At 44.2% G+C, this 14,274-nt stretch overlaps 1 protein-coding gene across 1 annotated transcript in view; it reads right to left on the bottom strand.

Moving 5' to 3' along the window:
- Positions 1-14,274, bottom strand: part of DPF3 (double PHD fingers 3) — a 249,962-nt gene that overhangs the window by 143,301 nt on the left and 92,387 nt on the right. Inside the window, exon 2 of the mRNA XM_055303605.1 lies at positions 4,141-4,301. Within this exon, the coding sequence (XP_055159580.1) occupies positions 4,141-4,301 (161 nt within the window). The remainder of the gene's footprint in view (positions 1-4,140; positions 4,302-14,274) is intronic.

The following is a 14,274-nucleotide window of genomic DNA, read 5'->3' as shown; positions in this document are numbered from 1 at the left end:
CCTTCAGGACTGAAGGAAAAAGTCAAGACATTCTCAGAAGAAAGAAAACTTAAGAGAAGTTGTTATCAGAAGATCTACTTTAAAATAAAGTACTTAATTAGAAAGGAATTATGAAAGAAAGCATCTCGGAACATCAGGAAGGAAGAAAGAACAATGAAAGAATAAAAATATGAGTAAATGTGATAGACACTTTCTTAAATTTTCTAAGTTAACGTTTGATAGTTGAAGCAAAAATTTCAATGCTGCCTGATGTGGTTTTCAATGTGTATAGAGGAAATGTTTAAGAAACTGTATTATAAATAATGGAGGTTAGAGGTATTGAAATGATGAGAGGGGTAGGTGAATATGATCATAAAGGCGGTAGCATGAGGAAGATCTTTATGGTGATGGGATAGTTTTGTATCCTGATTACAGTGGTGGTTCCACAAATCTCTACATGTGATACAATGTCATAAAATTATACACACACATTTTACCAATGTCAATTTTCTGGTTTCCAGACTGTGCTATAATTACATAAGATGTATCCATTGGGGGAAATTGGGTAGAGAATATGAGGGATCTCTCTGGGCTATCTTTGCAACTTCCTGTGGATCTATAACTATTTCAAAATAAAAAATAATTTTAAAAAAGACAAAGAAATTATATGAAATTCAAAAAAAAGGGAATAGCTAATAAGTGAAAGCAAAATGAAACAAATCCAACTGTGTGTTTATTTAGTGGCACAACCACTCAGAGGAACTATTTCAAGTGACCTTAAAACACAGTAATTGGACTCTACATCCTTAATGACAAAAGAATTGCAAACAAAAAAGAAGAGGAGGAGGAAACTATTTTCAGTAATTTTATTGTTGGAAGTCTTATTTAATTCTGATACTCTGTTGTGTATGTTGTGGAATAAAGCAAATAAGTAATTACATCAGCATCATTAAAAGCCAGGATTTTTTTGGTGTGGGAGAAAGAAGACAGAAAATTAGGACAGTTAAATGTAAACTCTGTAAAACTAAAGTGAATGGGAAATACAGGTATAATTTCATAATGCATTTTCTCTTTTCAAAAAAGAAATTATATTTCTTAGATCTGCTCACTAAAAAGTCCTAGAAACAGTGACCAACCCAGGAATAATGAGCACTACCAGGTTGAGGTCTTTAAATAATATTTCCTACAAAAAGGCAACAGGATTTCTTAGAGAAATAGCTGATTCCAGGTCTGAGTAGGAAGTGTACAAGATGAGCCTAAAACATAGGGCTTAATATTAGGATAACAAGGTAGCTATCAGAAATTACTGGGGTTCTTTCAAAATACCAGCACTGGACCAAACCCCTAGTGGCCAACAATGGGACAATTTAACCATCAATAAGAACAATAGCTACAGGGGCACCTAGATGGCTGTCAGTTAAGCATCTGCCTTGGGCTCAGGTCATGATGCCAGGGTCCCAGATTCGAGCCCCACTTTGGGCTCTCCACTCAGTGAGGAGCCTGCTTCTCCCTCCCATTGCCTGCCAGTCTGCGTACTTGTGGTCACATTCTCTCTCTCTCTCTCTCTCTCTCTCTCTCTCTCTCTCTCTCTCTCTCTCCCTCTCCCTCTAGTAAATAAATAAAAATCCTTTAAAAAAAAGAATAATAGCTAAAATGGATTAAAGTGTATCCCATTGTGTTTAAATCTGTGAATTCATGATGGCACTCAACAAAATAATAACTTTATTGATCATCTTTGATAAATACTAGGGAACCAACTCACTATTTTGAAAACTGATAAATCCATTATTTACCATGGCCAAATTATGGAAGCAGCCCAGATGTCCATCAACAGATAAATGGATACAGAAGAAGTGGTGTATCCATTCATCTTTCAAAGGACACCAAGGCTCCTTCCACAGTTTGGCTATTGTGGACATTGCTGCTAGAAACATTGGGATGCAGGTGTCCCGTGTCCTGGGGGTTGGGTTAACTGAGTGACGGGCACTGAGGGGGGCACTTGATGGGATGAGCGCTGGGTGTTATGCTATATGTTGGCAAATTGAACTCCAATAAAAAAATATACAAAAATTTAAAAATTTAAAAATAAAAAAAGAAGTGGTATATATACACAATGGAATATTACTCAGCCATAAAAAGAATGAAATCTTGCCATTTGTAGCAAATGGATAGAATTCTAGAGTACAATGCTAAGTTAAAATAAGTCAGTCAGAGAAAGACAAATAGCATATGATCTCATTCATATGTGGAATTAAAGAAACAAAACAAACAAGCAAAGGGAAAAAAAGAGAAAGAGAGAGACACAAACCAAGAAACAGACTCTTAACTATAGAGAACTGATGGCTACCAGAGGGGGGTGGGGGGAAGAAATAGGGGATGGGGATTAAAGAGTACATTTATCATGATTAAAAATAAACTAGTAAAAAAAATAAACTAGTAATTAAAGGGGCAAAATTATCTATTCCACCTTTCATATGTGAACTATACCTCACAATAACCAAAATTTTAATGAGGAGATATTTCTCTTTACAGAAGTTATAAAGCTGATAAATGAAAAAATAGTGACAGCCCTTGAATTGAATGTCACCTTTTTGCAGCCCTTAATTGAATAAAGGATCTAAGCAACTATCACCAAAGGCTGCTAACATCAGTGAAAGAGAGATAACCAGACAACAAACATGATGGTAGTACACACTCCACTTAGGAGTTGTTCTTGCCTAAAAAAAAAAAAAAAAAAAAAAAAAAAAAAAAAAAAAAAAAAAAACTGAACCTGAACCTGAACCTGAATCTGCTCAAATCTCCAGTCCTAACTACCAGTTCACAGGAATAACATCATAGGGATGCAATCAGAAAATCCAGACTCAAAAAAAAAAAAAAAAAAAGAAAATCCAGACTCTGGGAAACCCTACGGTGCAAACAACCCAGTTTCTTACACTAATAACATGCAAGGGGGAGAGAAACAGATACAGACACACACACACACACACACACACACACACACACAAGACCTACAGATTTAAAATGATTTAAGAAACACATCAGGGGGACGCCTGAGTGGCTCAGTGGTTAGGCGCCTGCCTTCAGCCCAGGGCGTGATCCTGGAGTCCCAGGATTAAGTCCTGGGATCAAGTCCCACATAGGGCTCCCTGCATGGAGCCTGCTTCTCTCTCTACCTCTCTCTGTCTCTCATGAATAAACAAATAAAATCTTTAAAAAAAAAATCAGTCAATTACAATGTAGGATCCTATTTGGATTCTGATTTCAAATACAGGAGGAAATAAATGTTGAACAAATATTTGATTTTATTAACGTTTTATTGTTAACTTGGAGCTTTGATAGCTATTGTGGATTTGTTTATGTCCTTATCGTTTAGAGATACATACTGAAAAATTTACAGATAAAATAATACGCTGCCTTGGATTTACCTCAAAATAACCAAGGGCCAAGGAAGAAAGTAGGAGGTGAGTATAAATGAAACAAGATTGGCCATGAGTTGATCACTGTTGACGCTGGGTGATAAATACACGGACATTCATTTTACTATTCTCTCTACTTTTGTACGGGTTTGAAATTTTTCATAATAAAAGGTTTTTAAAATATATCCATACAGAGCCAGAAAAACGCTTTTCTCCAGTTGCCTCCCTAATCTATTCTGTTCTCTGGCACCTAGAAGACTGGTATAAAAGTAATAATAATAATAGTAATATCAACAACAAAGCCAGCATTTTTGGAGCACATACTTCCTATGTGCAAACTCATTAGCCTTTTATGAATATTTTCGTTCAATCCTGACGAAAATCCCAAAGTAAATACGATGATCATTCCCATTTTACAGGTGAGGAGCCTGAGGGAGAGAGGACTGATGAAGGGGCCAAGCCTCAAAGCCATCTCATAAGCACAAAGCTACAAAAGGGCAAAAGATGAGAAGCTGATTGTCCCATCCTCGGTCTTCCCTTTTTGGGGCTAAGTCCTGAGCCGTTCACTCTGCCCCTCCCACCACCACCACCGTCCTGGGAACATGTGCCAAAAGCTAGAAAAGTGGTTGCGTTTCTCTCGTTGCCCGCCCTTCCCGGCCGCCCGCGGAGATGCCCAGCGGCTGTCGGGCCTCCTCCATCCAGCCCAGAAGCCAGCGCACGGACGTGCCAGGGCGGCGTGGCTCACCTGGACCGCGGTGCCTCTTCTCCATCCAGATGTAGCAGTTGTTCTGAGCCACCCCAGTCTGCGAGTCCAGGAAGGGGAGGCGCACGCTGCGTTCTGCGCAGAGCCGCGAGTTATAGCTCCGGCAGTGCTCGATGGCTTCCTTGTAGAACTGGTCCCCAAGCCTGCCCAGGAGAGGGAGAGAGACAGGGGTGAGGCCAGGGAACACACCCAGAGGGAAACTGAGGTTACTCACCTACCTCCCTGGGGAGCTTATGCAGTTATGAAGACCCAGGCAAGGAGTATCAAGAGCCTTGCCAAGGGACAGATTCCGACTTGGTGTCAGGTCTCAACCAGGTTCTGTTTCCCATACCAAATCCACCAGGGAATTCAGAATCCCCTTGAACAAAGAGCCTAGGGTCCCTAGATAAACCACCAGTAAAAGTGACCAGTCCCTGTTCCAGGAAGCATGAGGTCCCGTTCTGGAATAGAAGTGTCTCTGGAGGGATCCCTGGGTGGCGCAGCGGTTTGGCGCCTGCCTTTGGCCCAGGGCAGGATCCTGGAGACCCGGGATCGAATCCCACGTCAGGCTCCCGGTGCATGGAGCCTGCTTCTCCCTCTGCCTGTGTCTCTGCCTCTCTCTCTCTCTCTCTCACTGTGTGCCTATCATAAATAAATAAAAAAAAATTTTTTAAAAAAAGAAGTGTCTCTGGAACAATCTTCTACCTGGGTTCTACCAGGAGCTCAGGCTTCTAGAGCCCTCTCACTAACATCCTCTGTTATCCACACTTTGTTCTCAGTAATTGCCAGCAAAAGCACTCTAGAATGAACCCAACACCAGCATAGAGGGACAGCTTTCCATTACAATAGAAGAGAAACACACCCCATATAAACACAGACCAGAAGGGTAGAGGAAATATCCCATAAAAGCTGAGAGAGCTATTATGGTGAAAGTAGGCACAGAGGAGCATGCACCAATCTTTTAAAACCACACACTTAAAGGAAAATAACGTTCTAAATGAAAACAGAGGGAGAGTTTGCGATAATAGTTGAATTTTGAATTCAAGATAATTTAATTCTTGGGATCTAAACCGCAAATAGAAAGACCTTCCTGATTTGTTGGAGTGGTGATCTGATTAAACAAAGTAAATTTTATGTTCCTGAATCTTTTGTATCCTTGGACCTGTGATGCTACTAAATTTTAAGAGAGTATCCTTTTCAAGAACCAAAAACATAACATTGGTAAAACTGATCAAATGTAAAGCAAAAAAAAAAAAAAAAAATCAAAGAGATCAAATACCTAACAAATAAAAGACAGGCACATGTTGGAGGTTAATAAATGTCTCAAGGAAATACAAATGTAATAACATAATCTCTGCCAGGTAGACTTGCACTTCTTTGTGGGGCGGTGGGAGGAAAGGCAGGAAGAGGAGGAGCCACAAGGATTGCAGGGCCAGAGGGAGAATTAAGTAGCTCATTTTGAAGCAACATTATGAATGTCCCTTTGTTTTGATTCTATGTAGATTTGAAGAAGCCAAAATCAGGGTGTGAAAGTCTCTAAGTCAAAAATAATATATAGTTCTTAACCAAAATATTTAGAGGACTAAAGAAAGCAAAATTTTAGACGGATTTTTGTACTCTTTAAAAAAAAAATCAGGGGATCAGAGTCTACCAAAGAGTTTGAAGCAAATTTCTTATTCTGGGAGGATACAACCATGGAAGCTTCTGAGGCATCTTTTGGAAATCGCTTATTGACATGCCTCCTCAAAAAAAAGCCCCTTGCTCCTTTTCCCCCTGTGAACATCTTCAGCCTCACAAGGAAGGCATAACGTGCTCAGAAAGTGTCCGAGCAGTTGCAAAACCAAACTGTAATCAAATTATAATAGCCACACAGCTGGAAATGAATTGGGGGGATGGAAGCCCATTAAAATGCTATAAAACGGAACATGAGCTGATGTAATCAAAGATGGTAACAAGGATCATGAGATTGATCAAAAATAAAGAACCATTTCCTACAAAGCGTTCGCATCTGTGTCCCACCAGCTTAAATGTCCCCGCTGCTAAGGCGACAGAGCTCAGTGCAAACAGAAGTTTTCCAGAGAGCTCAGCCCAGGCAAGATGACACACAGCCCCATCCAGGGTGTCCTGGATGTTCCAGCTCCTTCATGAAACCACCACCAGCCACGCCACATTGATGAGAACTGACAAGAACACATAACAGAGAGGTGTCCGATGTGAGAAACAGTCATCTGGTTTCCCAGGATCTTTTGGCAGATGGCCAAAATAGATGTTAACTCTTCCAACCCTGGAAATTCTGCTGAAAGAGAATCCATAAAACAAGCAAACAGTACACTAGAACCCATAGACTGGAGAGAAGGCTTCCACTCTCAAAACAAACTCTGGAAGCCGACGTAAAAGAAAACGAGTACAGGGTCTCAAATTAGACTCTTCTTCATTCGCTCCTAACTTGCTTCCCACAGCTTCAGTCCCAAAGAGAGAAACAAGAAAGGGAAGTTGCTGAAAACGAAAAGTGTGTTTGGCCAAGTCTGTGCCCCACACCAAATGGGACAAGAAAGTCAAACAAAGTGGTGCGTTGGGTGAAAATTAATTTCATCTTAAATACTTTCCACTTTCCGTAACATGCGATGTTATTAGTAACAGGCATGCTGGGGGGAAATGTGTATTTTTAAACGTAATCTTTGTGTGAACGATACCTCTCTTACCTAAACAGAGAAAACCTTCTTCGGACTGGAACAACGTATTAAAGATTGAACCTGCAAAAATGTGACATCCAACACCCTCTCTGCTGCCCCCCCGCCCCGCCCCGTCTCCAGGCAAGTCACTTTTAAACAGACCAGGCATTGGCAAAGACTCGGAAACAAAAGTTTAAAGCCTTTCTCAAGATACAGGAGGAGAAAAGAGACTTCAGCCTTTTTGATAAATTCAAGCAGCACCTCTCCAAAAGTTAATTAGCCAAAATCTTCACAGGGCTTGTTCTGCTCTCCAGAAGAAAATCGATGGCCAGGTCTCCCTAACCCGTGGAAAGCAATTTAAACAGGAGAGAGGACAAATGTCCTGTTCAATATGGGATTTCTTTTAAAAAGAAAAAAAAATCCCACAATGATAGGATCCCAGGGGTGACATTTGCATTCAAGGTGCAAGGGGCAGAGAGAGCAGGGAAAGGCTGGCAGAGAGTGACTCATTTCTGTGGAGCAGTGACCAGCATGCCCCAGGCTGGGTCAGGCACGGCCCAGCTTCAGCTGTCACCTGTCTGCATCAAACCAAGAGGGCTGGATTACCACAGGATGATAGATGTCTTGGGCTGGAAGAAGCTGGCACAAGGCAGAGTAGAATGATGTTCTCATCAACAGCCTACTTCAGGCTACCCAAGGCTGCAATCAGAAGCAGGAAAGGCACAGGAGAACAAATTGCTGGGCTCCCTGCCTGTTAGAGCAGGAGCCCCCCACAGCCTGCAGCTTGGAACGGGGCTGGCTGCCCAGTTCTGGGGGCACCGTGAGGGGTGAGATCCCTCAGCGATCAAATCTGGAGTAAGGGAGTCATAGCTCTCAGAACTTTCCAGTCACCCTCCTTGAGCATAACTATGGAAAAACAGATTCCAGGGAACCAAAGAGGACTCAGAGGGGTACAAATAAGACTCCTCTAAAACGATTGCCAACTAGGCTCCAAATGTGCTTTCAGAGCCCATCATGGTCCCTCCAAGACCCTCTGCTCCTTTTCTTCTCATGCTTCCACCTCTCTCTCTCAACACCATGCCTATTCGCTTAGATTCCATATCCACTGCCCTGAGCTAACTCTCAGGTCCAATCCTCCAACCCAGATACCTGGGGCTCCTCTCTCTTCACTGTCCCTCTGGTCCTGTGTTCTGACCCAAGAACAGGTGGTCCTGCCATCCCCCAAACACAGGTCCAAAAGCAAATTCCTCATCTCCTGCCAGAAGCTTGCTCCCTCCCCAGAGTCTCCATTCTTCTGTGGTTGGGGGTGGTGTTGGGGTGGAGGGAAACCTGAGGGAACACCACTCTTATATCCCCCCAGCAAGGTGTCCTTGATCCTTCCCCTTCCTTCATCCCTTCTGGCATTGGATTCTTCCTTTTCTCAGGAAGTTGCCCCTTCTTTCCATTCCCGCTGCATGGCCACCAGTCTCTTTTGACTAAAAACAGGACCTTGGCCCATCATTGCTATTTGTGCACATAAACAGAGATAAGCAGAGATAACAAGAAGTCCTAGCCTGTGGCAGGATTTCTGGCCCCTCCATCCCGCCATGGGCCCCTCCTCTTCTCTGTGGGCACCTGGATTTCCTGCTGTCTCACCCAGCTGCCCACACTTCCACCACCGCCCACAAATGCACATTAAGACTCATCTACACCATACATTAATTTCCTCCTGTTTACATTGAAGTATATTGAACTCTAACTGCACTGTGGAAAGCCATCTCCCATTTATGTAGCATTTTATAATAACTAGCAAGCAGGGGGCAATATTCTGGAAGATGCAAGAACCTTTCCATTTTCCTCACTGTTACAGTCCCTAAAGCTGCCCTTCGAAGAGAGCCAGGTTGAGTGTTTTCTGTGGACTGAATTGTTTCCCCTGAAATTCATCTGTGGAAGCCCGAACCTCCCAATGCTCTAGTATTTGGAGATGGGGCCTTTGGGAGGTAATTAGTTCATGAGGATGGAGCCCTCATGATTGGATTGGTGCCCCTATAAGAAGAGAGAGAAGAATGACCTCTCTCTCATTCTCTCCCTCTCTCTCTCTTCCCCCAAAGAGCAGCATTTTCTGCCACTTTGTGGCATACTAGCTGCTTCAGGTGGTTGATACCTTCTGCACCACACACACACACACACACACACACACACACGGACTCACTGATGCAGTGTCTTTGAGGCTGGTGGATGCCAACCCAAACCTCCATCCTAAGACTTTAAGCAGCAGGGTGGCTGGGGCCAAACCTCAGGCAACAAGGGAAGCTGAATAGCTGTTGCATGATGATCCCAGCAGCCCAAAGCCTGCCCCAAATACAGAAACAGCACCTGGCTTATTTCCTGCTCTATCCCCAAGCCCAGCTCAGAACTTGCCATATTGGGTTGAATGGTGAATGAATGAATGAATCTTCGTCTGACCTTCCTGTATATATGAATCAGACCACCCTACCCCTGGACCCCAATACCCTTTACTCAAGTCCTTCCTTCAACCTGAAATTCTTGCCTCTTGCCCCTGGCCTGGCCAATCTTAATCTGTTCAAGGGCCAGCTGAAGGCCTGCTTCTTCCAGGACACACACCCACCCCCAACCCAGTTATCCCTGCCAACAGTGTTTGCCCTCCGCCCTCTCAGAGCTCCCCAATTGTCTCAGTTGTGTTTGGCCAGTCTCTACCATCCTTCTTATCTCTTCCCACTCAACTAGATTATAAGAATCTTGAAGACAGGAACCAAGAGCTATGTATATCCATGTTAGCCAACCAAGCACAGTGTTCACACTACAGAGAACATGATAAATATTGATTACTTGATTGAAATGTCAGGTCATCCTAATGGAAGCTTCCCAGCTGAGAGATGCTGGGGGACACTCTTTCTCCATATGCAGATGAGGTGAGCCTGAAACTATCTGGCTTCTCCAGAGCACAAGCTTAGGCAGCTGAAAATGGATATCCTGCAAGCTTGAATCTCACTGAATTTTCCCTATCATCTTAAAAAAGATCCCTTTGGCTTTCAAGATTTTCATTTCTCCACCTACAATATTCGTGCCACTGTGCAAGACACAGAACTAATATTCCCCTTCTCTGAACTTTCAAGAAGCTCACTGAATGTGGTGCTGTCATCAGACCACCTTAGGAGGACTAGCTCTTCCTCTGCTGATGCAGATGTGCCTTCAGTGCTTATCAAGAATGCCATCACCCCAGTCTCCAGAAGAATGGTCTAGGGAGTGGCGCTCAAACTTTGGTTTATGTCAGAATCAGTGGGGGCAAGTGGGACTGTGAAATTCTGATTCTGGAGGTCTGGCATGTAATCTAGACATCTGTATTTTTGACAGATCCCCCAGTAATTCTGAAAAATATGAGACTCACTGACCTGAGGATAACTCCCCACTCTCCAAAGCAAGGGGAAGAACAAGAGGGCCTTGTGGTGATGTCTTTCGGCCACATTCTAATGGCAGAGCAGGAAAGCCCAGCTAGCCGACTTTAACTCAGCTGGGTTTGTTCCTGAAATTTCTTTTCTGGCAGCTGGCATGGATTAAGCAGCACTAACCTGTAGCACACTAGCCCCACAGAAATCCTCATCCCTCGTGAAACATCCAAGAGGCCTGGTTAAGGCAAATTTATGGAGAAGATCCTAACATTATTTGAGTCACTCTGGCAGTAACTCTGACCTTCAAACATCGCAAGAAAGTCACCTTAGGGACAAGGGTGTTGCCTTGCAAAAGCCAAATCTGAGGAAGAATTTGAACCCTAAAACCCCTATCATGACTTAAATGCCATGCAGTCTGATGTTCAGGCCTGCTAGACCCAATAAATCCCTTTTCCAGCATCTACTCTGGTGAAGACTTTTCAGGGACTTATTATGCAAAGCTGCCTAAGCAAGACGGAATTTATGTTGAACCTGGCCATGATTTCTGAGCTGCCACTGGGTGTTCTGATGACATACGCAACTCAGGGTTGATGTCAAGGGGCTGCCAAGGACAAGAGACTGGAGGCTGGAGGGGAAAAAGGATGATTCCTTCCAGTAAATAATGGAGGTGTGGGGGGGTCAGGAAAGGGGGATGCTCCAGAGAGGAAGAGGACTGTAGCCTTTCTTGTATCCAAGGTTTGCCTTTCAAATGGCATCCAGACATGACAAAATAAATCTCTTCTCTGGAGGCTAAAGAATGTGTAGAATGCAACCAACTTTCAAAAGTGGAAAAAAAAAAAAAAAGACTGCTTTATCTTAGGGTAAAGCATACCTAGAAAGAAAACACACACCCATCACAGAAACTTCATTGATTAAGAAAGTATTTTTAGTTTCCCTGGTTCATAGGCTGAGTCCTCTCTGAAACCCCAGCTATGAGCTGGGCACCCGGATGTTGTCCCTCAGGTGTGCTTGCCAGTAGAAGTGGAACATTGATTAGAGACAATTCTCAGATAAACATATCCTCAGACCCCATCTTCACTGCTGGAATACGAGGGCCTCAAGGCTGTCCTCCCCGATAAAGGGAATATTGGCCTGGCATTTAAAACACAGCCACAAATAACACATCTTCGGTAGTCAATTCTCAAAGCAGCAGTCCAAGTGATCTTTTTAAAATGGAAATCAGATCATGACATTCTCCTCCTTAAATCCCTCCAATGGCTTTCACAGCACTCAAAATAAAATCCAAACTCCTTCCCCTAGCTGTAGGCCCCCAGACTGTCTGGCCATGTCCACCTTTCCTACTTCCTCTTGACCCTGCCCTCTTGTCCACTCAACCCCATCCTCACTGCACTTCTCTCTGTCCTTTGTATATACCAAAATCATCCCACCTCAGGACTCTTGGACATGCTATTTCCTCTCATTGTATACAGCTCCCCCAGGTCTTCTCATGGCTGGGTTCTTCTCAGAAGAGTCTTCTTTGACCCACCCTAAGGCAGCCCACTCTACTCCACCCCTGCCTTAGTCCTTGCTATGTCCCATTCTGTTTTATTTTTTTCATTATACTCACCGGCTACCAACCTTTTTCAGCTTTTTTCTTTGCTTGCTGGTTGTCTCTACATAACAAAATTATGAACTCCGTAAGAGCAGGGTCTTTATTTCTCTTGTCTACCACTCTCTGAACCTAACAAATCTGGCACAAAGGTAATGGCTCAACATTAAGCCGAAAAAAAATTAGTGAAAATCCCAGGCTACCTGCAACAGCCAGCTGGGCTGGTACAGGAGCCTGGCTCCCCAGAGGGCAAGAAGATCATTGCTAGGGGGAGGCCCCAACACAGGGAATGAGAATGACACCACCACCTTCTCACTTCTGATCCTCCCTGCCCGACACACTCATCACTGGATTAGGAGCCTATTCCACAGTCCATACTTGAATCTTGCTTGGGACCCAATGGATGCCACACATACACTACAAAACCTGCAGAGAAGTAGGGTCAAGGGAATAAATGATGCCCTTCGTGACATCAGCTCTTCTCTCCTATGCCCAAAAAGAACATTCCAGGCCTGATACTAGCACTGTAAACTAGCAGTGCCAGACGATGGTCCCCAATGTACCTACTCCAGTTTCCTGAAAGGACCTGTCTCTGAATTAACCTCCTCTGCATGTTCTTTCCCTGAGAGCTGATCCATGTCCTCTTCCAGAGCCCCCAGCCTATGGGTAGTGGCAGGGGCAGGAGCAGGATGGGGGTGGGGAAGCACTGCTTGACGGGAAATCAATGGGAACTTGAAGGTCATCCGGAGGGCGCTGTCTCCCCATCATGCACCTGCTGGGATGGGATTTGTGGTCCTGACCTCGCTTGGGGGCCTCTGCCCTCCTGTCAGAGTTGGTTAAAATCAGCCGGTAGAAGCAAACGCCCTGCAGACCAAATGATCTCCAGGCTGCCCTTCTAAGGGACATCAAGCCAAACAAAGAAGCACTGAGTCTCATTTAACCTGCCACTAGGTTGAGAGTCACCCCAATTTCTCTTGGCAGCCCTCTGAGAAATCTGCCTCAGGCCTGCTAGTTTTTGAGGCAGATGCTTACAAACCTTTTAATAAGGACAAAACAAAGCCAGGATGACCAAGAGGCTGGTCATGTCGCCAAACTTAAATTCTCCGGTAGAAAAGATCGACGTATTCCGGGAAACAAAGAAGACCAAAACTAAAAGGTAAATGTACCCTAGAAATACCTAAATCTTCCCTTATAATCTCTACATCCTGGGATGAAGACAAAAGATATCAGAGCCTCCATACTGCTGAAGGGAAGCCTATTTTTCTTGCCAACCCAACAATATAAGGGGACCTAACTGTATTTAAAATCTGACCCACCTTCCCTCATGGACCTGTTCCCAAGTTCCCGTCCTCCCTCACTCCCTCCCTTCCCTCTATCCTACCTCATCAAGAGTCACTTGACATACAAGTCAGCCTACATCTCCAAGCCAAGAATTGAAGATGAATCAGGTATAAAAATGAGGAAGAGACATCCTTGACGTATTTACAGAAGGGCAACAACAAGATGGTGGTAACAAAAACTGTGGCCTAGCCGCCATTTACTGAGCACTTACTATGTGCACCAGGTGCTGTTCTAAGCACTTGACAGATTATTTCATTTCATCCTCATCCAGCCCCATCTTATTATTTCCCTACATTCCACAGATGAGGAAACGGAGGCACGCAGAGTGTTCAGTGTCTTGCCCATGGTATCGGGTGGTGCTATGAAGCTATAAATCCAGGCAATTTCAGTCCTGAACCTTGCTCTCGCCTCTCACAGGGGCACCACTGCCCCCTCACTGAGAGTTGAACCTCCCAAACTGGAATAACCTGAACAGCACTCCTTTTACTGGGAGTGGGGAGGGGGGCACCAGGTTTTTCTAAAAGCATCACCAATTTGCTGGGTGATCTCAGCCATTCTCAGCATTCTTGTGCCTCAGTTTCCCAAACTGCCAACCAGTTCCAGAGGTACTGTTAGTCACAGAGCCTGTCACAGAGCCACCTCTTAGTAACTCAAGAAGTAGGTTGGTTATGGAGCTGCCTGAAAAGATACCATCAGAGAAATACAAAACGTTATTATGTGGTTTAGAAACCAAATCCATCCCACAGGTGAACAAGGGGTAACGGGCTTTGAGAAGCCCTGTGGCTCTCTCTGAATGTTGACTGAAGGGACAAAAAGCAAAATGCCAGATTACCATAAGAATTCCAGGTGCTAGAGATTGTCTAATGCAAAGGGCTTGCTGTACTGCCAAGAAAACCAATAACCAGAGAGGTGAAGTAATTTCCTCTAGTCACACGGGGGCCAGGGCTTAGATTAGATCCTCGGCAGCCAGGCTCCTAGTCCCAGGATTTCTCCACTGCTTCCAGCAGGGGTCTGCAAATGACAGCCCTGGGGCCACATGTAGCCCCCACAAAGTCCTACCAATAAAGTTTTATTGGAAGACAGCCACGTGCACTTATGTGCATATGGTCCGATCTCCTCTCAGGCGGCAACGGTGGCGTTGAGGAGT

The sequence above is a fragment of the Nyctereutes procyonoides genome, unplaced genomic scaffold, assembly GCF_905146905.1.
Source record: "Nyctereutes procyonoides isolate TBG_1078 unplaced genomic scaffold, NYPRO_anot_genome, whole genome shotgun sequence".
In the NCBI taxonomy this organism is placed as follows: Eukaryota; Metazoa; Chordata; class Mammalia; order Carnivora; family Canidae; genus Nyctereutes; species Nyctereutes procyonoides.
Note: the sequence above shows the minus strand (reverse complement) of the source record. Positions and strands in the feature narration are given on the sequence as shown.